Raw genomic sequence first — 25,732 nt, 5'->3', positions numbered from 1 at the left:
ACCAGTGTGCAAGTCTCCAGGTCAGCGCTTTGTTTTTTCAAAGGGAACCATGAAAAAAAAAAAGCCTCTTTAATCCGACAGATGGCAGTTCACATTTAAAAACAAAAAACAACTCTGGACAACTTTTGTCTCTTCACGTTTTCTTTATTCACTTGGGTCTTTTTTTCCTCTCTCTCTTAAAGAGGTGTTGCCCCCTCTTTTAAAACAAAACGTTTTTTTCCTTTTTAAAGAGAATAGTATTTTTGCAAACACAATGACGGCTGATAAGAAAACAATAAATAGAGGAGCCTCCAATCAGACGCACCTGGATTTCTTACGTCTGATACCAGAACAGGTGACTGCACCTCCATGACAGAGACATGAAGAATGTAATTATCATTATTATATTATTAATATCACTATTATTAATAAGAGGGACGGGCTCCATCAGTTTCACAGGGCTACAAGATCAGGTGACTGAATACCCCAAAACGGGTAATAAAAGTACAAAATAAAGATCATCAGGAAAAATAATACTTAAAAAAAAAACACAGATTTTTCCCTTTAAGACGCCTTGATGTAGTGATGGATGCTGGCCAGAGGGGGGAGGGGCCGAGGCGTTTCTGAGGGTTGCGATGGAAGTCGACCTGTGGAGGAGGGTGAGGGGGGAAGGGCCTCTCATTCTATATCGTCCTCGGTCAGACTCTGTGCACTCACAATACGCTGAGGAGGAAAGAAAAACAACACAAACACGATCACAACACTGCATGAAGTGTGAATTCGGCCGGACACGCAGATATCTAATCGGCCAATCAGACAGCAGCGACAGGAGACAGGAAGACAGCGGGAACTCAACAACCCAGTGGAGCGCTGCGGGAGAGGAATGCCTCTGTCCTGCTGTGACATCACTGGCTTGTGGTGCTTGCGAGGTGTTGAAATAAGTCTGCAGCGGGGAGCGGTTTGCTCTTGATCCGAAACCTGGAGGCTGTACCAATTCCACACGACTGACTTGTTTTTTTTGCCCTTTTTAGCAACAAAATTCGCTTTCTTTAGCAAACGCTAACATGCTTACAGAGGGGTGTCGGTGTAGCAGCTTCTCGAGGGCGGAGGACGACTACGGTAGCCTAGAGGCACCGACCCAGAAGCATGCGAGAGGAAAATCGTTCGATTAATCGCACGATTAATCGCTGTGCGATTAATCGAACTATATTTATTTACACACACACACCTGGCTGATGGTGGGCAGTTTGGTGAGCAGCATCTGGAAGACGGGCGGTGGCAGGGTCTGCTGCAGCACTTGCAGCAGCTGCTGCGGCTGGCCGCACACGGCAATGGCATTGGTCAGGTGGTCCACGCCCCTCTCGTAGTCTCCTGCAGGTCAGGGAGGAGTGTTAACAATCTGGGGCCAGAGGGCAGGGGGGGTGAACCCTGGCCAGCCAGGTCAAATAGGTGAGTGGAGGTGGTGAAGGATGAGGAGGAGAAGCAGGAGAAGGAGGAAAAGGAAGAGAAGGAGAAGGAAAAGGAGAAGGAGAAGGAGGAAGAGGAAGAGGAAGAGGAGGAGGAGGAGGTCACCCTGAGCCAGCAGCTCCTCGCCGTGCTGGATCTCCTCCAGGAAGAACTTCTGCACCGCCTCGGCGTCCTTCAGATCCGGGAGCTGCAGGAAGTGAAAAAGAAAAACAGACCAAAACATCAGATCTGACTCAGCAGGACGGACCAGCGGCTGGAGGCACCAGGTGGATTGTGGGAAGTTTCCACAATCCACTTGACTGCCTGAGGTGGAGATTATCGTTAGGGATTCACAGATACCACTTTTTTACAGAGTGAGTAGAGTAGGAGTACTTTTCAGTACTCACGATACTAATCGTGAGTACTTGATAAAGCCGTAAACATGATCAAATTACTTCTGTTATGTGAACAACATTCCTCAGCATATTTTTCTGGAACACGTGGTGGCTGTCACAAGTTTCACTGAATTTAACTAAATTGTCATATGCATGGATATACAACTGGTATCGGTGTTGTGGTATCGGCACGTGCTTTACGAATACTCAACCCGTATCAAGCAGTATCGGGTATTGGTACCGATACCCGATACTGGTATCCCTAATTGTTATCATTATTATTTTTGGGCGGGGTGGCATCACATGTTTAAAATATGTAGCCAACTCAACAGCTCGCCAGGAAACAGTGTGTTTAGTTAGCCCCATGTTTGCAGCCTGCTGCTGTTTTAACTGATGGACCTGTGGTTGGAAGGGGACTAAAGATGTGGCAGTGGTCTCAATGGGCAGAGCCGACACCTGGCTGGGGGTGGAGGGCATGGTCGCAAACTTCAGAGGAGGATCAGAGCTCTTTGTGACATCACAAGGGGCCCCTCCTTATTTTATAATTTTATCACAAACAAGAGCAGAGGGAGACTGACGACCGTTGGGGAAACAGGCACAGGTGACTGAATGAGGTGACCCAGCCCTTAGACTTGCGGCTGTGCGGGAGGAGCACGTGGGCGGAGCTTACCTTGGCTAGCCCTGCCCTCTCCTTGGCCACCTTCTGCTTTCTCCGCCCTGCAAACACAACACAAGACAAAACGTTGTAGTCACTATTTGAACTGATTGACCCTTTGCCCGCTGACGACCAGGACAGGGCATCGCAGCCCCTTGTGACATCATAATCCCTCGGGCTGGCATGGCGAGGTCTGGTGTTGTGCAACAGCTTTCTAAGACACAGTCGCAGACAGAGACAAGGGCTTAAAATAGGAATGCCACGTCTGAAATTAGCTCAACAACCACCAAACCATCCCCAGAATCTCCTGTGAGAGAATCTTCAATCCAGTGAATGGCCTTGAGAAAATGAATCAGTTCATCACAGAAAGACTTGTTTCCCTGGAAACACAGCAGTTTAAAACAAACGGCATGAAGCGCTTTCCATTTTAACTGCTGAACAAAATCCTGCTTTATCTAATTAAGTGTGTAGCACAAGATGTTACCCAGTTGTATGCATGTATTTATTGCTTCGATCGTGTCATTAGAAAGTCAAACACTGACTGATAGATGCGCAAAATAAGTGTTTTGTGGTGATTTTGTTTTGTTTCTATTTGCCTGTTTTACTGTGACAAATGTACCGCTTACCCTCTTAAATACCCTTTTATTGTCTGCAATTGTACGGCAGTTGACGTCAATTAAGCATGAATCGTCTACACGTTTAAAGCCACGTTTATTACAAATGAAACACATAAATGAAACAGATAATATTGTGATATTTCGGTGCAGCAGGAATTTGTCCATAATGGTGTTTAAAAAGGAAAACGCATTTGAAAGTTCTGAACGGACTCGGATGGTGAATAGTTCAACACTGGATCGGGTCTCCCTCAACTCATCCATCGTCTTCAATCTTCGCGGTAAAAATCGAGGTCAAACTCGCTGAACCGGCGCCGCGAAGTTGGCCGAGCGGGAGGCGAATTAACCCGAAGATCTTTGGTGATGCAAGTGAAGACGTGAAGGACAAGCAGCTGATTGGGCAACTTGACGACCACTGATTGGATTCACGCGACCCTGTGGACGGGGTTCGTTCATGACTAACCGGTGATGGCACGATTCACGGCGGGTAGTCCCGACACCGGCTCGAGGGGTGGCGGTGTGGGTTCGGGGTGAAAGGCCAAACCGGGTCGAACCGGAAGATACTGGAGGTGAGGGGGAAGGGTGAGGGTGAGGGGAAGGAGGAGGTCAACACTCACGTTCCCGCAGCTTGTTCTTGAAGTTCGGGTCACTCCGTCTCTTCCGGTCGAAGTAGATGCAGTAGCCGACGAACAGAGCCCCGCACACCCCCGCAGCGATCGCGCTGGTCTTCCCGCTCATCATAACTGTTGGGACTCGGTCGGTTGGAGGAGGATTCGCGGCTCAAGTTAGGCGATTTAAGTCGCGCTCGGTCGGCCGTTTCTGTCTGCAGGACTGGACTGGCGCAGCGGATCGGGGAAAAGAAAGGACCCCGGAAGGACCCCGCCGCGTGACGTACGGCAGTCGTCCGAAGAGCGCCTGACGGAAATTCAACGAATATAAAACGCTTTTCTTTTTCTTTTTTTGTTTGGCCATCCTGAAAACACATGAAGTGACACATTTCTACTGTGATGGGTTTAGTTGCATATTTACTCTTGGAATAATGCATTATTCACTGTACTTACCTCCTCTGACAAGCAGTATAATCTCAGTCGACTTACTTTTTTTTTTTCCAAACGTGTGTTGTAAAAAGTTGAAAAACAAAAATGTGATGCTGTTTCATTTCTTCAGCTGTTGGTCTTCCAAATTTTACGGAGAGAAGACCAGGTGAAATACATCGGTTTAAAAAAAAAAAAAATCCTCAACCTTTGACCCTCAAATGACCTTGTTTGCAATTTTTGAAGGTGGATTGAGTCCACAGTCTGATTATTGTTGGTTTCCCTGGACAATGTTTTACTGTGTTTTCTAAAGTAACACCAGGTTAGATAAGAGTGAGGAGGCAACACGTGGTTGGGAAGAGGTATCAGTGCCCTTTGTGGCATCACCAATGTCTGGTTTCCAGACCTGTGTATTTTAGCACGCACTTTCTAGTTATAAAGAAAAATCTAAATCGGCCTGAAACATAATGATGGACCCCCTCACCTCCAATCTGCTGGGGAATTACTGAAAGGCCAGACACACTGATCATTGGTTTAAAAAAAACAAAAAAAAACATTGGTAAAGTGAATTTTGTGATATATCTCATGGGGATTTTGGATGCATTAACGATTAGATTCAATCAGTTTAAGTTTAAATCTAAAAACAAAAAAGGAAACATTTTTTGACTTCGCACGTGTCCAGTGCTTTGTGAAACCAGCGGTAGCAGTTCTCCTGTCTGTCAATAGGGGTAGCTGTTCATCCACCACTGGATGCGCGCGCGCACACACACACATACACACAGATTGCAGTCTGTGTCCCATCAGGGTGTGTGATATCTTGATATTTGCAGCTCTGATGTTGTGCAGCATGCAGCATGAATGTGCACATAATGCTGAAGTGTGTGTGTGTGTGCGCACGCGCGTGTGTGTATGTGTGTGTATGTGTGCCTTTGCGGTCTGTCAGTTGTGACAGTTTGTGGCTACCAGCAGATAAAAACCTGTTTTACACGGCGGGTGTAAACAGAGCAACCGGGCTCTCTGACCCACTTTAACTGGGAACTGCTGGCTGGAGAAGGAGGCCAGTCCGTCCCTCGGCTTCCTGTTCAAAAAAAAGAAAACTTCAGACACGCCACCTTCCTGACTCCACATCAGCCTCTGGTGGGAAACTGGTGAGCTCCTCGGAGGCCTGGTGCTGACGGCCAGCTAACACGTAGCCAACGACGAGCAACCAGGAGAAGTTGTTGTCTTTTAAGCAAATGTTGTTGAACGTGTCTGTATGTGTGTGTGTGTGTGTGTGTGTGTGTACGAGAGAGAGAGAGTGAGGACTGTGACATCATCATTCTTTATTTACACAGGGAGGAAGTGACCGCTGAAGATCAACACACGCTTCCTCTTTTTGTGTGTCTGTATTTTTCATCATTATTGTTTTTATTACCACAGTTGAGGAATAACTTCTCTCTAAATGAGAGCGTCACTTAGAGGACACACTGTCTTCCGGTCGCTGGATGGCTGCAGATCCAATGCAGCTCGTGGTTTCGTTTTGTAGACTGAAGAATTTAATTGATTTATTTTCCATGTTTTGGTTCTTCAGTTGGAATTTTCACAAACTTATTGAATCTTTTACAACAGCAGCAACGTTACAGCAGGTTTACTTCTTGTTTCCTTTCTCAAGCTTCTCTCAAACCAAAGTCGATTATTTGTGTCGTCCGTCACGAGGCCTGACCGATAAAGTTTTCATTCCACTTCCTGTCTCTAGCCCCACTTCCTGTTTACAACGACCAGCAGCAGCGCCGAGTCGAGGCGGTGATGCAATCTGACCTCCATCTCTCTCTCTCTTGTTCTCTCTCTTTCTCTCCTTCTGTCTGACATCTGCTCGCTCACTCACTCTCGCCGTGCCACACCCTCCTCTTCCCTCCTCCCCGCTGCCACTTCCTGTTTATGTTAAGCAGCAGCAGCAGATACAGAACCAAACAGGGAGGTCTCGTGTTTTATTCTTTCTCTTTCATTGCCTTGGCTTGCAGTCACACACACACACACACACACACACACACACACACAGCCTGCTGCTGTGCTTGTCCATGTGATGTGGGTGTCGTAGGAATGTGGGAGTCTGCTCCAGACCTCTGTCATGTCTACACCAAGCAACCCCCCCAAACCCACCCCCCAACCCCAACCCTGCCCCCTCCTTATTGGTCGACCGAACATGTGTCATCGTCCATGTCACCCCCTCGGCTTTCGGGAGGCTACAACGAGGGCGGGGAATTCCCTCTGCGGTAGCGGTTGGCTTTGGTTTCTCCTGAGCACAAATCTATTTCGTAGTTGAAACGAAGTTGAGCTGGGTTTAGCCTGTGTGTTCCACTGCTAACACTGCGGCTAAAACTGTCGAAAACATTGGTGCTAACAACACAACCACTGCGTCTTGTTTGCACTTTGTTGTTGTCGTTGTTGTGTTTGTTTGTTGTGTTAATTGAGCTGCATGACGACGGTTGCGAGGACCTGCACCTCAGTCACATCCCCTCCTCCTTGTTTCTCACTGTAACAACTTTTTATTACATCGAAAAAAAATACGCTATTTATTTATCAACAGTGGCCTCATCTTGTAATGACCCTGCAGCCTCCAGGGGGCGCCACTACTGATGCTTTACCACCATCTTGTGATCAATTGCTTTGACGTTTTTTTGCACGTCAGGGAAGAATGTTGTTGCTGTTGCTGAGTTCCACTGGAAATCAGTCGAGCGAGGCAGCTAGCTAGCTAACTAGCCTCGGGGCTAAGCCTCTAGGTAGCACCAGCGTCAGGCTGCATTCAGGTTACATTGGACGTTCTGACACAACAGAGAGACTTCAGTCTGGACTCAGCGGCAGTTTACAGACTGAGAACATATTTTTGTTAAAAAACAAAAAGAAAAAGAAAAAACCTTTGTTTTTCTGTTAAAACATCATAATTTAAACATATTGTACAAATCACTTGGGAGTCTTTGAAACTCTGTCTGCTTGCTTCTTTATGTTTGCTCTGTTACTTCAAAAATCAAATAATAGTTTGAGGTGCTAAACAACTTCTGGACTTGATTGTCCAGAATTGAAATTTTTAAAAGAAAAATTGTTACAACAATCACTTCCAGTTAAAAGCAACAATAAAAAGGCTGATTCCAATACTTTGATTCCTTGATCCTTGAAAAATGTTTCTCCCAAAAAACGGGTTGCTGTTGAGCAAAGAGGCCACGCTGGTTTAAAATGGTATACATATTTTTTTTACAGAAACGCCCCCAAACTTGCTTTGAGGCAGCTGTATGCTAACTTTAGCTAGGATACTTGTCAAAATGGAAGTATCAACTTATAAATTTCTCGGTGCCGCTCACAATGATGTCACACTCTTTATAGACGGCGTACAGGAAGTGGCTGTGTGTGTGTGTTTGTGTGTGTGTGTGTGTGTGTGTGTGTGTGTGTGTGTGTGTGTGTGTGTGTGTGTGTGTGTGTTTTTCAGACTGAAGCGGCATCTGCAGTTTTCACACGCGGTGGTTAAGTGGCTGTTGACCCTTTGCAGGAGGTACCACGGCACAACTTCCTGTCGCCCCCTCGGCTGCCTCACTGACTTCATATTTTTTTCTACGGTGCACCAAAAAACCTCCAACCTTTTACCCACGTTTTTTTCTACTTGCTGTCTGATGAGTGGCTAACAAGCTAACTGTGCTAACTCGTACCGGCAGTTTTCCAAACTGCAAAAAGGAGAATCCCAGTTTACTGCCCACGTAGCCTTTAAATGCCCCGAAGAGTTTCTGTTTTTCATGCAGCTGGTCGTCGCAGTCACACACACACACACACACACACAGACACACACACTGTGTGAGAAGAGCACGGATGTAATTCCAGGCACGGCGTCCTGCGTGCTGGATGAATGGTTGGCCTTGTTGAGGATGCAGGGGTAGGATAATGGTGTGTGTGTGTGTGTGTGTGTGTGTGTGTGTGTGTGTGTGTGTGTGTGTGTAAAACTTGTATGTGTGTGCTGGGGGCTGTGACTTGCATACATTTGCAAGTTTAGTGTTCCAATAAATCAGTGTGTGTGTGTGTGTGTGTGTGTGTGTGTGCAGGCAGATCATACCTCTTCTGCTCCAACACTGACCAACACACATGTGTTTGGGGATCGATACCCTGTGTGTTTGTGTCGGGTGTTTTGTTGCTGATTGTCAAAAGTGCAACAGTCGAAGGTCGATAAAATGGACCAAGCTGGAGGTCATGTAACAATTGGCCCGAGAGGAAAATCAAAGGTGACAGAGAGATCGGCCGCTGCCAGAATAAGACAGGAAGTCTGAGCAAGTGAAATACAGCCCTGTGTGTGTGTGTGTGTGTGTGTGTGTGTGTGTGTGAGAGAGAGAGAGAGAGAGAGGGAGAGACAGACAGACAGACAGATAGAGACAGACAGACCATAGCGAGGACAAAAGGCACGGACACACACTCATTGGAATGCGCGGACACACCTCACTCTGTCACTCTCAGTGAGTCTGACCCTCCCTGCAACACACACACACACACACAAAGAAACAGCTATGCTGCTACAAGTTGTTCTCAAGGACGTCAGCCAGCCCCTTCCCTTGATGATGTCACTTCCTCTCGACAGCTGTTTGTTATGATGTTGAACGAGCAGCTTGTCGGAGGAGTCATAGCCACACACACTTCCAGGAGTAATGCATGTGATTGGACGGTAACAGTGGTAACAGTGCAACAGTATTAATTCACATTAGCGTTATTACTGTTAGCAACCTTTAGCTGAAATTTTCCACTATTAACTGACATTGGCCACTATTAGCCCACATTAGCCTAATGAGAGAAATCTTGATACCTCAGAGACATCCTCCAGGTTTCCCCAAACTCTGTCAGCATCTAGAAATTTATCGCCACCTTGGCTCAGTGGTGGTAGTTCCTCCAGCTCCTCCACGTGTCGGCCGATTGGCCAAACACTTCCTGCAGGACGTGGCAGCCTGAAAGTCACTTAAAGCCTCTGGAACTTGTTTTTTTACACTCTTTCATTCCACGGAAAAGTCGACGGGACGATGTGAGGCAACATTTTCCCGGCGTTCCTCCAGAGTTCAGCTAGCCAGTCAGCAGGACTCAGTGGAAAACCGCGACTTGGTTTCCCCTCCACATTGGCCAAGTGGGTCACACGTGGGGTCTCCATATACTTTGCAAGCTTTTTTATTTGAGTCGGCCAAAGTCCAGCGGAAAACTCCTTCCATCAGCAGGAGGCGTCACGTGGACAGGAAAGTACAGGGTCGATCCAGCAGAACCTAGTCCAAGGGAACCTGGTCCAAGTGAACCTCGTCCAGGAAGACCTGGTCCATGGGAGGCTGAGGTCACTTCCTGTCTGTCTTTAATCCCTCCTCTACAATTTTTAAACATTTAAACTTCAGCTTTGTTTGATGAGAGATCAGATAGCAGTGAGTGCTCGCGTTAGTGAAGGGGGCGGAGCCTGATGAAGAGACCATTCAGAAGTAGTCGGAAGTCTCCAGTTCCAGCCTTCAGTTCTTGGCTCTTGAACCAGGAGGTAGCATTGTAATGAAGACCGCACCAACCGAGCCCAAGGCCTTCTCGAGACCAGAGAGTATCGAGATCGAGACAAGACCGAGAGTGTAAATATCAAAGAAAAATAACAAAACAGAACAAATGACCACTATCTTTTGTTTTCAATTCAAGTTTGTGTCTACATAAATGGAAAGGCAACGTTTCCTTTCTTTAATTTTCTTTCTTCTAATTCTCTTCTTCTGGATTCTGATTGGCTGATTAGGGTCAACTGTCGATCAAAAGTGAGAAGGAGCAAAATGTTTTTGAATGTGGTTCCCCAATGCTCCACCACCTCGTCCAACAAAACACAAAAGTTTGCAAAAACAAAACAAAACAAAAAAAGTCTGGGAGCGTCTCCCAGTTTTTCTCCAGCTGTTTTAATGTCGGAAAACAGTTTTTGGAACATTGGCCTGAAGGTATCACACGTCAGCAGACGGCACCACCGAGTGGAAACAAAGTCCTCGCCGTCGTCTCTCTACAGCTTCTGACGCACCTTCGACCTTTTCTGTCTCGGCCACTGGATCCGTCTGAGAGAAGCCGAGCCACCGCTTCACATGGTGTCAAGTCTCGGCTGCATTGAGATCCGGTGGGAACAGCGGTGTTGGCTTACGGGGACAATGGGACGTGGGACAAGGCGGAGGGGCCCCGGACCCCGGCCGGGCCAGACAGGGGCCAGCATTGAGGAGGATCCACCAGAGAGGCCAAGGGGCTGAGGGGCCAGCTGGGGGAGAGTCTCAGGTTCTGGAGAAGGAGGAGGCTTGGTAACCATAGACGGGAAGCTTTGTGGATGGACCACTGGACCGACTTCTAGGACCAGGAATCGGGAAAAAAAAAACCTCAGACTGGATGAGATCAGACCAGCGGTTCGACTGTGTCCCCCCATTATCACCCAGTTGGTCAGCCAGTCAGCCAGTCGTTCCATCGGCAACGCCAGCAAGAACAGGTTTCTCTGTGAAGCCAGAAAGAGAGTCATTTGGATCTAAGCTGACTGAACCAGTTTGGTTCCACTAGCAGGGCCAGCGTTAGCTCCACCTCTGTGTTTCTCATTGGCTGGGGGGACGACATTAGCCACCATTAGTCAATATCAGCCCACGATAACCACCGTTAGGCAGCATTAGCCCACATTTGCCACCGTCAGCCAATGTTAGCAATCATTTACTCCCGTTTGCCAGTATTAGTCCACGTTAGCCATGTTAGCCAGCATTAATTAACATTTGCCACCGTTAGCCAGTATTAGACATCATTTGCATCGTTAGCCAGCATTAGCTAACACTGGCCTCTGCGAGCCAGTTTTACAAACAAAACAAAACAAGCTGGAGGCTGAGAGGAGGCGGAGCTTCCTATCATTGTCCGCCAGTGTATCTGGAGGTGCAGCCGCTCACCTGCTGTCAGACAGCCAATGACAGGAAGTCTGCTGCTGACAGGCTCCGCCCCCCAATGCTCTCTCTCTCTCTCTGTCTCTCTCTCTCTCCCTGCCCCCAGAGGACGTCCGGCTGGTTGGAAAACCACAATGAAGTCATCCGGCGTTCCGCCGCTCAAAAGAGGAATCCCACCGCAGCGTGTGTGTTTGTGTGTGTGTGTGTGTGTGTGTGTGTGTGTGTGTGTGTGTGTGTGTGTGAGAGAGAGAGAGATAGGGCCGAGGACATGTCCCCTGAGGAGCTCCGCGTCTCCAGCCCACCACAGACGACATCATGCAGCAGCAGAAAAAGCTGCATCAACACACTTCCTGTCTGAGGTCACATGACCTCTCCTCCCTCCCTTCTAGCCAACAACAGCAGTTAAACTTTGACTCATCTTGATCAACCAGCTGCTGACGTGTCTTTGAGAGTCGGCCTCGTCGAACCTCGAACCTCGGACCCGTCTGGCAATGATGTCACATCAGGGGACGGGTCCAAGTAGGTCCAAGTGGGTCCCAGCCCTGAGAGGACAGACAAAAAAACCCTCCTTAACCTGCAGCTGCTGGAGCCTCTCACAGTGGGCCGTGTTGTGTTGTGTTGTGTTGCTACGACCTGTGTTTATAAATGTATTTGTATCATCCGCTGACCTCAGGGTGCAAACTCCATGCTGACAGTCCTGGGAATTGAACACACAACCGCTGCAGAAGTGTGTTTTTGTGCAGTTGCTAAGTAACTGAGTCACTGAATTTTAGAGCCGCTGAGTTGCTTGTTTTGGAGAATCACAGATAAAATGTTGCTAATTTTGCTAGTGTTACTAAATACCATAACATCTCCTCCATTCTTTCTATGAAATATGCTATCAGACCTTTCTTTTTAAAATTTTCAATCATTGTCACGTTCTCTCAATACAAGACATTTTACATTTTGTTGTTCTTCTTCACCAATGGTTGGCCCGGTCGGTTAGCACTAGGAGGGACTGGGTCATGACCCCAGCCAGCCAGCCAACTGGCTGGGGTCATGATCGTCCCTGATGGTCATGTTGGTCCCCCACCCCAATGGCAGCAGACCAACAGCTGACATGCCCTCTAGCGTTAACTCGATGCTAAAGATTTCAAGAAGGAAATCACAATCTGTTAGTTTGCAAGCGATCAGTGAGTTTAAAAATCCCTCCTCTATTCGGGGGAAAGACCCGCTGATCTGTGTGAGTGCGGTGATGTGGAGGAGGCGCGGGTACACACTAGTTACACACTCGCTTTGCCGCTGAGCTTTATTTTGGCGAGCGTCACTGCTCACTGCCCTCTTTAATTAGAGTACTGAGTCACAGGGGTTGCACAACGGCAGAGCTGCGTAATCACATAAAGCCGGCTTATCTGTCTGGCCAAGGGCACCCAGTGTACTCTGACCCAGTGTGTGTGTGTTTGTGTGTGTGTGCGTGCGTGTGTGCAGAGATAAGTGCTCTGAGTGCAGATCCGTGATGACGAAGTGAAATGAAGCGTGGAAACGGGTAGTAGGAACAGCAACGCAGGTGGACGATCCCAAGTGTTCCCGTCTTTTGGCGCTAGCTAAACACCGCTAAATGCTTTTTAAAAAATACAATTTTATCAACAAGATGATTTTAGAACATCTCATTAGAAAATAAACAAAGCTAACATCATTAGCGGGATGCTAGGAAATGTTAGTTTTATATTTCTGTGGTATTTACCAAAAGTTGAGCTCTGCAAAATTGTGTCTCTGTAGTACCACTTCCTGTCTGTAGAGGTCACCTTTAGAGGAAATTCACCCATGATAGCATGAATTGTGTTGCATTGGTTGACCTGAGACACGACTCGACTTTAACGCATTGTCCAACATCGTTGCAAACTGTTGATGGCCCAAAAGCACAAAACTGAAGAAAACTAAACAGGAAGTTGGTTCATTGAAAGGAAACAGGAAGTTGGTGTGGAAGTTGTGCTGGCTTCCTGTTTAATGTTCAGCTACCTGGACCGGGTTCTGGGTCCTGGAACCTCACATGTCCCAGTTGCCAGCTACATAGCAACAGGCTAGCACTGAGCTAGCATCGCTAACAAGCAAAGGTCTTTTTCTCATTTGACTACACACACATACACACACACACACACAGGCTGCTTCCTCTGCCGCTGCTCTGGCAGCTGATGGCTGGTTGACAGAAAGGTTATTGGCACGATGTCGATCCTCCTACCATGTAAAGTCAGACACATGGTTGTTGTTTCTTTGGTGACAATAATTTCATGTCCAACTTTGTGTTTTCATTAGGTAAAAATTCATGACAGGGAAAAAAAAGCTTTTGTCCTTTTTTTTCTCGACCCCTCCTTTCTATTACCGTCCTGGACTCATTGATTCAAATCAGCAGATCAGCAGAATCACTGAGTCATTTCCTGAATGCGTATCCTAGCAGGTGGGCGTGCTGTCTATCTGATGGGCCACCGCTCGCCGTGCGAAAGAGGCTCCAGCATGTAAATGAGATGCGAATGTGCAGCCGGGCCCTGGTTGGAGGCGGGCCAGGAAGAGGCGGAGGAGAAGGAGGAAGAGAAAGAGGGGTAGGGTGAGGAGGAGGAGCGTTCAGTAAACAGGAAGCAGTGGGGTGTTTTTTTTTATTGCAAAATGTCATAAGTTTGTAATGTCGTAAGTAAGTGAGTTCATCAACCAACTCGTCTGAACTACTAGTGGTAGCAGTACTCCTACCTCTACCTTCTTCCACAGCAGTAGTTGTTGGAAGGTCTGTGGCATCAACTCATAGATGTTTGTGTGAAGAATCAGAAGTCAAAAGTTGTGTAGTGTTGATTGTGTTGAGACGAGCTGACCAAACCGAAATTCACCGACTTGATGAATGGTGAAAGTGTTCAGACATGTATGCTAGCGGAGCCGTTCCGCCTGGCGGGTTTGATGGCGACAGCGGCTGCAGCCGGATGGGTTCCGGTTCTCCAGATGTGGAACCTGGAAGGCAGAACTCGTTCCGACTCTGTATGAGGTTGTGTGTCTGGTTTTCACTTCAAGACTGCTTCACATTTTCCACTGCGCGACCTGGGAAAACCCTTTTCAACCTCCCTGGGCCGGGAACGTGTTGCAACATGCGACTAGGCTCCAAGCAGTGCCCCCCGCTGGTGGAGACGTGTAAATCCAGCATTTTGACGGAAAGAAAAACAGACGGTTAACGATCCGGTTCGACCTCGGCCTCACCTCCGGGGGAGTGATCTCAACTACGTGTGCACTCTTCCTTCCCTGTGTGAGATGAGAACAGGCCGAGCTGAACTGACTGAGCGGGTCGCCCCCTGCAGACTGGCCGAGGTTGGAACGCCACCCCCCCGCTGAGTGGAGGGAGGCTATTTAAAGAACTTCACGCCACTCTGCAGTCTTTCAATCCGACTCTTGACTGTAAGCCGGTCCAGTTTTTACACAATCCCAGGAAGTATGAGAGTAAGTCAGAGGAAAAAAATACCATGGACTGTACCACATTCCTGTACATGTAACCCTACTGAAAGTTATATTTGTATTTTTAATTGCCTGCCTTTTTTTTTTTTTTTAAATGGCCCATTTTCAAATGTGTGGCTACTAATGGTTAAAAGTGCATTCAGCACATGGGTGATACATAAAGTATCCATCTAGCTACTTACCAAGCTACTACTGCATTAATGAAAGTTTTTGGTATGTAGTAATCATTAAAAACTGAAAGAAATACTGTATTACCAATACTAATATCCACTAGCTAACTGTATTAACACCAATGTACACAGCACTTTTTTAGCGCTTTAACGTGTCTTTCTGCCAGGTTCCAGAACGGGACGAGTTTGGGCTGCCTTGGTCCGTGTCACTGCGGCGCTGAGTGACTGATGTGGGAAGTGTCATCGGCGCGGTTGGCTCATGTTTGTGTTTCTGTGGGGAAGTCAGATCACATGACGGATTCCCCACCCTCCCTTCTGCCCTGCTCTCCCTCCCCCTCTGAAACGTGGGAGGCGGTGGACGTAGGATGATCCATCGGCTGGGATTTAGTGGAAGGTCGACTTGGGTCGTTTGAAACAGCTTCCGCGCTAGCCATGCAGAAGAGGGCTAAAAATACAGCAAACTCTTTGCGGGTTGTGTGGCAGTGGCGGCCTGCTCTGAAAGACGTCGTGCAGATCCTGTTAGCTAGCTGTGGCCACGCCCCCCCTGCCACGTCACGGACCTGAAACAAACTACAAACTACCCAGTTCCTGTTTTTCTATGTCTAAATGTAGACAAAGGTCACTGATAACTTTTCAAAATTGTTAAATAGTCCTCCTACGCTTCTCATTGGCTAGCCTTCCAAAAGTGGAATCATTGCGCTGGTCGAGAAGTCTTTCAAGCAGGTCATGTGACTGGCGGGTCCGCTTGCTGCCACTGTGAGAACAACTGCTCTGTGGCTAAAATTGAACTTCTGTTGTCTTCCTTCATACATAAGAAAAAGAAAAACTCCAAACAACTCAGTATTTAGTATAGACATTACAATGTAAACACCAAAGCATCAGGTTCACCCCCTGGTGGATGGTTGCCGCAAGCTAAGACAGGATGAGTATCAAATGTGTCAATAAAGTTCTGTCATGTTTTTTTTTTCTTGCCACGACCTATTGCCACAAAGTATTTCAGGAAGTGGTTAGAAAGCAGTGGAAGGACTTACAGCCTGGGGTTTCGGAGGCTCGTTGGATTTGGGTCATGTGATTGGAATTAGAGGCGGGGACGCAGTGAGTTCAGCAGCACTTTTACACTTTGTCTGGCAACAGCAAGAGAATTCTGTGATTGGCTGGAGAGCTGTGACGTTAGGTGTGGAATTTAACTTTACACTGGCTTCTTCTGCCACACTACAGAACTTGAGTTCCATCCAAAATTGCAATCAGTAATTTGTACAATTAGATTTGTGCGACATTAGGTTGTGCTCCAGTTTCCCCTTCGTGAATTATTATTATTATTATTATTATTATTATTATTTATTTATTTATTCTTGTCATTGTTAACAAGGAACTGTGTTCATGCAGAGAGTGAAAAACTCTGCTGTGATCATTGCAGACTGTGGTTGCAGCCAGCGCTCAGCTCCAAGTCTCTGCAGGCCACAGGCTGAACTCTCTGCTCCTGGTTTTGGTATTTATAAAAAACTCTGTGGCCGCCTGAGGACTGAGGGCCACGCAGTGAGCTCTCACTCTGGCCCAAATTCCAAGGATTCCCTCTCACTATGACACACAACCTCTCCAGGAGGAGCATGAAAGACATACTTACTACAGTCATTTCATTAATTAAAACACAACACACGTTGGTAAACATTAAATAAATGCGTTTTAAAAATTTTATTTTGCGGTTTAGCTTGTTCCACTTGTCGCTAGCTAGCAGCTAATGCAGATCTTGTGGTTTTCCCAATCCACAATTAACGGAGTGATGTAACTGGCCGTTGATTTGCATTGCACTAATAGACCTGTACAGCAACTTTTATGTATTAGCCACGCAAATGTTTCATCCTATTTCACTAGCAGCATGGGCGCTAACTCCATGGGGTCTGAGCGGCCACAGGGACATTTATCATGACTGGAGCAACAAATGCGTAGATGTGTCAAAAGAGTCACGCCAGAGCAACTGGTCAGCTAGCTAGCGACCTAGCTGGCTGAGAAAATTAGTTCACGTGTTACACTTAAAGAGATACACTTAAGTTGATGGCTACTTGGAAGATGTGTTGTGGTGAATTTTACCGGGGGCAGAGGGAAAGAAATCGTGTGTGTGTGTGTGTGTGTGTGTGTGTGTGTGTGTGTGTGTGTGTGTGTGTGTGTGTGTGTGTGTGTGGAACAGGCTCCAGAGTGACGCCTCATCTCCTACCACAGACGATCTCCGCACGCGTTTTAAGCTGCTGCTGCTGGTGGTGCGCGAAGGATAAAGATAGTGAGTGAGGGAACAAGACAGACAGTCAAGGACCGTGCGCATGCGCCGCCGGCGAGGGGTCGTCGAAGAATCCAGTAAATAGAAGCCCGGAGCACGAGCCGAGTGGCGCTGACGTCACGAGCCTACGCCGAGCAGCTCGAGCTGAATTGTGGGTTCGAGCTCAGACGGAGGCGCGCCGAGGGATCGAGCAGCAGAGCGGGAGCGAGCTCCGGTCGGACCCGCCGCGGCTCCTTCTGACGGGAACCAGCAGCAACGCGTCCGTTTGGCCTTGTTTGTTTTCCCCTTTACAACCACAAGTGGCTTCACTTCTTCCGCCGCCGACGGGACCTTTTTCTTCTTTTTTCTTCTTCTTTTTTTTTTTTATAATAATTTTGTGTGTGTGTGTGGATACATTGGCTGACTCGCTCCGGAGCAACAACAACAACAACAACAACAACAGCAACAACAACAACAACAACAACAACAACAACAACAACAACAACATGTCCTCCGCGGCGGCGGTGGCCGCCTCCCGGCGACAGTCGTGCTACCTGTGCGACCTGCCTCGCATGCCCTGGGCTATGATCTGGGACTTCACCGAGGCCGTCTGCCGCGGATGTGTCAACTACGAGGGCGCCGATCGGGTGGAGTTTGTTATCGAGACGGCGCGGCAGTTGAAGCGGACTCACGGCTTCCAGGACGGCCGCTCGCCGGGGCCCGGGAAGCCGCCGCCGCAGCAGCAGCACCACCACCACCATCACCACCACGCCGGGAAGGAGCTCAACCACTCGTCCGGGGAGCCCGGCTCACGTCCGCCGCCACCACAGCCGCTGGACCGCTACCCGCTGTCCGACCGGCCTCCCCGTCTCGGCCCGGAGTACCAGGGGCACCGGCAGGCCAACGGCCTCCCTGTGCCTAACGGATTCCCCAAACCCGACGAACCCCCGGAGCTGAACCGCCAGAGCCCAAACCCCCGCAGGACTAACGCGGTGCCCCCCAGCCTGGTGCCGCTGGTGGGCGGCGTCATCCCGGCCATACACCCGCTCAACGGCCGGCCGCTCCAGATGGCTCTGCCCGGGGTGCTGGCCGCGCCTGGAGCCGCCCTGGAGCACGGCAAGCACCGGGCGGAGGAACTGAAGGACAAGCACCGGGGGGCCGGGGACGCGCTGGACGGGCTGGCAGAGGGCGGCCACAAGGACTGGATGTCCAGGGGCAGGACGGTGCGCGACCTGATGGCGCTGCACACCTTCGACGGCGGGCGCTTCAAGAAGGAGACCGGAGCCATGCAGCGGGTCCTGGCGACGTTCGAGGCCATCGGAGCCACTTCCTCAAAGCCGGGTAGGAGAGTCGCCGCCGCCCGGTTGGTTTTAAACCGCCACGCCGCGTGAAAACAGGAACTGAAATTATGCGTCAGCGGGGTTTTTTTTTTCTCTGTTTTTGGGGTGCTGTGTGTGTGTGTGTGTGTGTGTGTGTGTGTGTGTGTGTGTGTGTGTGTGTGTGTGTTCTCGCTTGGCGCTGACGTGTTGCCACACAGCAGACACGCGCCGTCGCTGCCACGCTGCTGCCCGCCAAGACAGTGCGCACGCGGACAGCAGCCAATAATAATAATAGTAATAATAATAATAATATGTATTATTCATCGTGCATACCTGCACTTTATTGCAAGTTATTTTTTCATTTGCACTACATAATCTAATGTAATGATATACTATATACTACTATAATCATAATAACTTATCATTATTAACTTAGTGTTTTCACAATTACATTATTCACTGTTTCCTGTGCTGTGGTTGTGGTTGCACTGACCCTTGTCCCTGTCCTTCCCCCTCCCGGCAGACAGGGGGAAGCAGCAGCAGTCTCGGGCCCTGAAGCGGAGGACATCCCCGGAGCCTGACGGCGAGGCCTCGGCCCCCAAGCTGAACGGCGGCGCGGCGGCCGAGCCCTGGCTGCCGTCGCCCTTCGAAGTGATGAAGCCGGGCTTCTCCATGGTGGCACCCCACCCCGCCACCTCCACCCCCACCTCCTCCTCCTCCTCCTCCTCGTCCTCCTCCACCGCCGCCGTCGTCTCGCCTACGCACCACTCCCGCACCACGCCACCGGAGGGAGCCACCGCCCATCACGGCGGCCAGTCGCCCATGGCAGCGCTCATCCTGGCAGCCGACAACGCCGGCTCGCCCGCCAAGGACGCCAGCCTGGTGCACTCCACCACCATGATGATGGGAGTGGGTCCGGGGGGGCCGGGCGGGGGGTCACGGCGGAACAGCGGAAGCCCCCTCTCGCCCTCCTCGGCCCTGTCGAGGAGGCCGGCGGACTCGTCAGTGGCCGTAGCCGCACCGCTCACCCCTGGCGTCCCGGGGGTGGGTGGAGGGGCTCCGGGACCCCCGGCCCCCGCGCCGGCGCTCTGCTGCACACTGTGCCACGAGCGGCTGGAGGACACGCACTTTGTGCAGTGCCCGTCGGCGCCGTCGCACAAGTTCTGCTTCCCGTGCTCGCGCCACAGCATCAAGCAGCAGCAGGGAACCACCGGCACCACCGGTGGTGGCGGAGAGGTGTACTGCCCCAGTGGCGAGCGCTGCCCCCTGGTGGGCTCCAGCGTGCCCTGGGCCTTCATGCAGGGCGAGATCGCCACCATCCTGGCTGGGGACGTCAAGGTCAAGAAGGAACGCGACCCCTGAGATCGCTGTGTTTTTCTTTGGAGACTTCTAAAGCGGACTGGAACAGCAGACTGGGAACCCACGGACCAATCAGAGCCCTGACTGTAAAATACCAGGAGAACCCAGCAGGGTGCGCTAAACAAGGCTGTAACGCAATCTTCTTCTTTTTTTTCTTTTTTTTTTCAAAGCTTTTTGTGTTTCTATGGTTTTTTTTTTTTTTTGCAGATGAAAGGGTTTGTCGTCCTTTCTAACGACCCCCGGTACCCTGCCAACCCCCCCCCCAACTCTATAGCCTTTTTTGTTTTGTTTTTTTTGTTTTTTTTTCAGCAGGCGTCAGGTCGGACTCGGTTCCGTCCCAGCCGTCTGAACATTTGAATGTGACAACAACAATCTAAGCACTTGGAGGAAAAGAAGAAGAAAGAAGGAGGAAAAAAAACTTTTAAAAACAAACAAACAAACAACAAAAAAAAAAAAAACCTAAACTGAACTTTGCTTCTAGTTGTTCGTGTCTGCACTTGTTTCGGAGAAAAAGAGGAAAAGTTGCCAAATACAGTTTCAGACCTTGTGATAAAAAAAAAAAAACATCGGCTGTCTGCTGTGTTTGTTTTCTGTGGAGGGGGGGGGGGGCAGCAAGGTGGTGGTGTGTGTGTGTGTGGGGGGGGGGCGCATGATGCAACACCTTCCGGCAGGAACCAACCAGCTGCCAGCAGCAGCAGGGAGGGGAGGGAGGGGGTGTTGCGTAAAGGTTTGGTCCAGTTAACGGCTGGGGGGGCGGGGGGTGGAGGGGTCGTCGGAGATAACCAGTTAAAAATAGCCATGCCCCCCTACCCCCCCAACCCCCCGGTCTGCTGCTGCGTCATGTGACTGCCGTCTCTGAATGTTTTTGGCTTTCTGCAGCCTCGTTTCCTTGTTGATAAATATGGATTTGAGCCGCTGGAGGAGGAGGTGGGGGGGGGGGACTCCTGTCAGACAAGATGGCTGCTGTCAGTAGTGGCGTCGACGCTCGTCACAGTTTTCACTTGTGGATTCTCTCTCTCTCTCTCTCTCTCTCTCTCTCTCTCTCCCTCTCTCTCTCTAGGGTGGCCTTCAGGGGAAATAACTGGTCCCTGTCTGTCTGTCGTGTGTGTGTGTGTGTGAGGGAGAGGGGAGGGGGGGGGGGGTTAAGTGCCTTTCTCAGAGGTCACGTGATCCTCGGTGGAATTCCTGATTCACCATCCTCCTCCTCCTCTCTTCTCTCTCCTGCTCGTTAGCTCTCTGTTAACCCCTCCCTTCCTTCCATCCTTCCTTTCTTTCCTTCCTTCCTCTTCTTCTCTTCCTTCCTTCCTTCCTAGCCCTTCATACTCATATCAGAAACACAATAACTTGTGTAGCTGCAGGCAGTAGTGTCAGTCTGCGGCCTTTGACAACACACGCGACTGTGGCGGTCGACCCTCTTGGATCTATAAAAGTCCCGAAACCATTTCAACTACGGCAGTTTTACTTGTAGTTTTTTTTTCTTCTCCTTTCTTGTCTTGTAGTTTGTAGTTTTCCGCTCCTCCTCCATGTTTCCTCCTGCTCTGTTGACTGTGGCGGTGAGGAGGCGCAACAGCTGAGTGCGTTTGCAGACCCTCGGGGTTGAGACGGTGGGGGCGGAGCTACGGCGTGGAGGGTCTCTCGTCCACTCTCTCTCTCTCTCTCTCTCTCTCTCGCTCAACCCGACTTTGATCTCCGCCAGCCAATCTGCAGCCCCCTCTTATCCCCTCCTGCCCCTCCCAATAAACCTCCTCGCTCCTGTTACGTGGCACCGTCGCAGCAGCAGAAGAAGAAGAAGAAGGGCAACGCAGGACTCCCCCCCCTCCCTGCCCCCTCTATCTCTCTGTTCTCTGTGATGTTTGTTCAGCTGTCATCCCCCCCTCCCCGGCTCCGCCCCCTCCCCCTCTCCCTCCTTCCTGCCTCTGAAGTGCAGGATGAGGCCGGAGGAGGAAAACCGAGTCTTGAACTCGTTCACTCCCGGTGTCAACAAAGCTCAGCTGTTCTCGCCTGCAGCTGCGCTCACCGCCGCCGTCCCGGAGATTAAACAACCCTCCCTCCCAGCCTCCCGGGGCGGTGGTGGTGGGTGGTGGGGGTAGTTCCCTCCTCTCAGAGCGGCTGGGTGACAACGGGGAATATTTTCTGGTTTGAACTGTTTTTCAAAGTCAAGATGATTGCCGCCATGCCTCACCTTCCTTCTTTTTAACCGTTTGGCTAATAGCATCACACAAACGCTGTGAGCTACACTGTAGCGTTTCCATCTTGTGACTTTAGGTCCATTTAGGAGAAGGGCAAAACTGGCAAAATCCGCAAGACCGCGTTTCTAAAAAAAAATAAATCAGTATTTCAGTATTATTTTGTAATTTTAGTATTAGTATTAGCAATGATGAATAATAAATACTATAATAAATATAAATACTATAATTAGACGGGAAAAAAATGGTAAATAGAAATAAAACAAATAAATAAATAAAAAAGGAAGGAAGCAATTTAAAGAAAAGGGTGGAGCATTTTTCCATCTGGAGCGACTTCCAGTCTATCCCTGTGGATGCCCCCGCCCCCCGACACACACACCACCACCGCTCTCACACATACACACTCTAATCAACTCACACTCTCTAAAACTGGGCCCCCTCGGCCATGTTGGGTGTAAACCAACCCGGGCTGCTGTGACCTGGCAGGTTGGCATGGCCTCCGCTGCTGCGTCAGCGCCTTCATAGATCTGCCCTGAGGCGCTCTGAAGCCCCTCCCCCCGGCTGACCTCTGACTGGTTACAAGTGTCATCACAAGGTTTCAGTCAATGTTTACATCAGCTAACTCGCGCATCCAGGCCACTTTGACCACAGCCAAGTGACTCCTGCTTCCTCTTTTCTATTGGCTCAATTGAACTTTTGCTCCCAGTTTCGGGTCGGACTGGACGCTGGTCCCAGTCACGGCGTTTCGATGGGAGTGAAGTTAGCTCGGCTGGGGACAAAAAAAAGGTGCAGTTCACACAAACCCCCCCCTGAAAAACTGGATGATTCCCCGTTTCCCTCAATGTTTAATCCAGACAGGAACCTTCAGGTCTCCAGGATCATGTGACCAGAGGGAATTTGTACCTGTTGCAATAATGATAATAAAAAAATCACACACACACGGGCACAGCGACGTCACAGGGACTCTTGACCTCTGTGCCGCTGCTGAAGGTCAGCCACTAGGCTGGCCGCATTTCTGCGTCGGTGTGCAGAGGAGGGAAAAAACACACAGGTGAAACTCTGCACCTTTTAGCTCGGTGGTTTCTTTCAGAACTTGAACGGAATTTTTTTTTCTCTCTTATCATTTTCTCTCCATTGGCCCCTCCGAAGACCTTCTAGGAAACACAGTGAGATCAAATATAAATAAACACTGGTTCTTGGCCTGTTGGAACCACTCAGCAGCAGCAGTGCTGCTAGGCTATAATTAGCCATGGAGGTGGGCGGAAGGAGGGGTTGGGGGGGGCTGCACGCCATTAATCAGCGATCTCCCAGAAGCACAGCACCAAGAAAGGAACGCAGCACAGCCACTGCTTCTCTTTATCAGGAGCTCAGGGAACCAAATATAGCACTGGCTGCTGCTGCTGCTGCTGTTGCTGCTGCTGCTGCTGCTGCCTGGATCCTCCTACAGGGAGGTAAACAAAAGGAGGGAGACGCTGGATTTGCCACGTCAGTGATTTGGCAGGAAGTAACGGCGAGGGGGAGGAGGGGAGGTGATCCTGTTTGATCCCGGCTGGCTGGCTGGCTGGCTGGTGAGGCAGTTTTTACAGTACAGGACTGTCCTGGAGCTGGAGCAACTTCCTGATCACATGGTTGCAGCCCAGATCCAATAGACAGGAAGTGGCGCCTGGTTGGTGGGGTCATGAGGAAAAAAGAGCAGCAGCGTCTCAGAAAGTGTAAAAATGGGAGCGATGAGCATCTCACTTTTCCTGCTGAAGCCAATCAGAAAAAACAGCAGATTTTATTTTATATTATTTTCTTTTTTTTAGTTGAAGCAGCCTTCACCGCGATATATCAGCTACATGCGTTCACCACTGATGATCTAAACACTGATGAAATGAAAGGCTTATGGTTTACATATTTCTTTTATCGTGTGATGGCACCTTTATGACAATGTGTGTGCAGTCGATAGCGCCGATTACGTTTGCAAATTGTTGCGCGCATGCTTTGGTATTGAGCGATATACATGAATGTGTTGATCGGCAAAGCCTATTTGAAACTGCTATAGTAATTGTTTCCCGACATAACAAGTGAGTGTCGCCAACAGACCAACAAAGTGCAGAAATGTACGTACGCCAGTCAGGGATTTGCCGTGAAGCACCTTGGAGACAGGTTTTCTTTTGAAACCGACGATTTTCAAAAACGCTCGAGAAAAACAAAAACGTTTACAAAAAGAATATCTTCAAACATTTGTAAAACGACCGAAAAATGTAGCACCTATGCCAGGCCTGTTGTGGCGCCGCGACTTTACTCCCCGAAGGGGGAAGAAGAACAACAACACCTGAAGCACGCCGTGTTTAAAGAAGCACGAGCTCGCTAACAGCATTAGCATTACTAAGAACAGAAAGAAAGATCGCTCGTGTGAAGACGCTGAACTTTACTGTAGAACACAAAGCCTTAAAAGGTCCATGTTATGGTTGACTGTGAGTCATGCCAGTAAAAGTTCACTAACATTTTTGTCATTTAGGTTTCTTACTTCAATATCCCAGTCCACCAACCCCCCCAAAAATAAATGAAAATCAAAACAGGAGGTTTGCACATCGTTTTCATTGTGTTTATTTTCACTTTGCACACAATCCATGATGGATTCACGAGCACCGTGTGTTATTGTTCACCATTGTTTGCAGTTTGTTGTAGTGGAGGTTAATGGGAAGACTGCAGGCTGGTCATTGGTAGCAGTAACAAGTCCGTTGCCCGACGTGGTTGTTGTTGTTATGAGAGGTTGTCTGCACCTCAGGGCCGCTCAGGTTGCAAATCGGGGGAGGGGCGGGGTTTAGAGCCGTGACATCAGCGTTTCCAAAAATGATGGGTTTCGGCATTTACACAAAGCCAAGTAAGGAGGCATTTTTTTTTAACTTACCCTGGAGATCGTTTTCGAAAATGTGCAGTTTCTGTCTGTGAGGTCACAGTGAAACAGTGTAAACGCAAGGCCGAACTGACTAAATATTTTAGTATTTTCAGAGAAACCTGTCTTCATGTAAATGAGCCCTAAATATGTTGTGTGACAGATCGCAGCTTCGTCTTAAAACCTTTTTATTCCATCTTCCCTCCCTAAATTAAAGAGCTCTCGGAGTCACTTTTTTCTTTTTCTTTTTTCTTACTTCCTCTTTTTTTCCATCTGCTTTTTTTTTTTTTGGCAAAAACTCTCTCAGTTGGTCTCTTTCAAGACAGCCGCTCCCGGCTTTTTCCAGCCCAGTTTGTCATCTGTTTGAAAGTCGGCTTTGAGCATTTGGCTTTTCAAACAAGAGTGCGGTTTTTGGCGCTGCACAAGTGGGCGGAGCTGATGGATGATTGGCCCGTCGACTGATGTGCTCTGTAATTAAATATTTGCAGCAGCAGCAGCAGCAGCAGCAGCAGGAAGAGACACTTCCACTCCTGGTAAATGTGTAACATCTGTTTGGTGAAACGTTTGGCTTGTTTTTCCAAAACCGACAGCCGACCTTTAAACCCCTCCCCCCCCCACCCCCTTCCTTCCTCTTTCCCCATCACTCCCTTTTACTACCTCCCGCCAATCATCTTGGTTCAAGTCTATCATTTTGCTCCGTGTGCTGACGTCAGCGACGCTTCCCTCTTATCTGAAAACTCTCACCGGCCGCGAGATAAAATGTGTTTATGTCACTGGCGTTGGCACGGAGTAAAAAGCTGTACAATCACAAGTATAGAGGAAGAGAAGTGTACAGTACAGTAAGGTAAAACATTTATGCATTGGCACTTGCTTTTTACACTGCACTGTCACTATACTGTTTTTTTATGTATGTAATTAACCTGATCAATATGGTTGCTATCATTACCATTATTATTATTATATTTTCTTGTAATGGAAATGTTGAAAAGAAAGGGGGACAGAAAAGAGAGGTCCTGAGTTTAAAGAACAGATTTTGTTTTTACATAATGTTTGTCTTTATTTTGATG

General features: G+C 49.0%; 2 protein-coding genes and 1 long non-coding RNA gene across 3 annotated transcripts; 2 read left to right on the top strand and 1 right to left on the bottom strand.

Annotated features, from left to right (window-relative positions):
* Positions 1–123: 123 nt before the first annotated feature.
* tomm20b (translocase of outer mitochondrial membrane 20b) lies at positions 124–3,960 on the bottom strand. The gene is made up of 5 exons (XM_076048889.1): positions 3,707–3,960; positions 2,491–2,537; positions 1,552–1,633; positions 1,208–1,350; positions 124–702 (listed from the first exon to the last, which is right to left on the bottom strand). The coding sequence occupies exons 1-5, from the start codon at positions 3,828–3,830 to the stop codon at positions 658–660; spliced, it is 441 nt and encodes a 146-aa protein (XP_075905004.1). The 5' UTR covers positions 3,831–3,960; the 3' UTR covers positions 124–657.
* On the top strand, positions 1,356–1,658 carry LOC142903323 (uncharacterized). Its single transcript, XR_012929223.1, has 2 exons — positions 1,356–1,441; positions 1,490–1,658. It is a non-coding gene; the product is annotated as an uncharacterized LOC142903323 (long non-coding RNA).
* A 12,969-nt stretch (positions 3,961–16,929) lies between the features above and the next one.
* irf2bp2b (interferon regulatory factor 2 binding protein 2b) lies at positions 16,930–19,999 on the top strand. The gene is made up of 2 exons (XM_076048840.1): positions 16,930–18,261; positions 18,763–19,999. The coding sequence occupies exons 1-2, from the start codon at positions 17,427–17,429 to the stop codon at positions 19,599–19,601; spliced, it is 1,674 nt and encodes a 557-aa protein (XP_075904955.1). The 5' UTR covers positions 16,930–17,426; the 3' UTR covers positions 19,602–19,999.
* The last annotated feature ends 5,733 nt before the right edge of the window (positions 20,000–25,732 follow it).

This window comes from Nelusetta ayraudi, unplaced genomic scaffold (assembly GCF_046127955.1).
Source record: "Nelusetta ayraudi isolate G7.1 ecotype Tasmania unplaced genomic scaffold, CSIRO-AGI_Nayr_v1 ptg000109l, whole genome shotgun sequence".
NCBI classification, from domain to species: domain Eukaryota; kingdom Metazoa; phylum Chordata; class Actinopteri; order Tetraodontiformes; family Monacanthidae; genus Nelusetta; species Nelusetta ayraudi.
The sequence above is the reverse complement of the archived record's forward strand: the minus strand, read 5'-3'. Positions and strand labels throughout refer to the sequence as shown.

Bases quoted from the DNA above. Each gene is read 5' to 3' on its own strand.
- tomm20b (XM_076048889.1), bottom strand. From the start codon at position 3,830: ATGATGAGCGGGAAGACCAGCGCGATCGCTGCGGGGGTGTGCGGGGCT. The intron at 2,538-3,706 runs GTGAGTGTTGAC...TTGTGTTTGCAG, and splicing joins CAAGAACAAGCTGCGGGAAC to GGCGGAGAAAGCAGAAGGTG. The intron at 1,351-1,551 runs GTGACCTCCTCC...CCTGACCTGCAG, and splicing joins CGAGGAGCTGCTGGCTCAGG to GAGACTACGAGAGGGGCGTG.
- irf2bp2b (XM_076048840.1), top strand. From the start codon at position 17,427: ATGTCCTCCGCGGCGGCGGTGGCCGCCTCCCGGCGACAGTCGTGCTAC. The intron at 18,262-18,762 runs GTAGGAGAGTCG...CCCTCCCGGCAG, and splicing joins AGCCACTTCCTCAAAGCCGG to ACAGGGGGAAGCAGCAGCAG.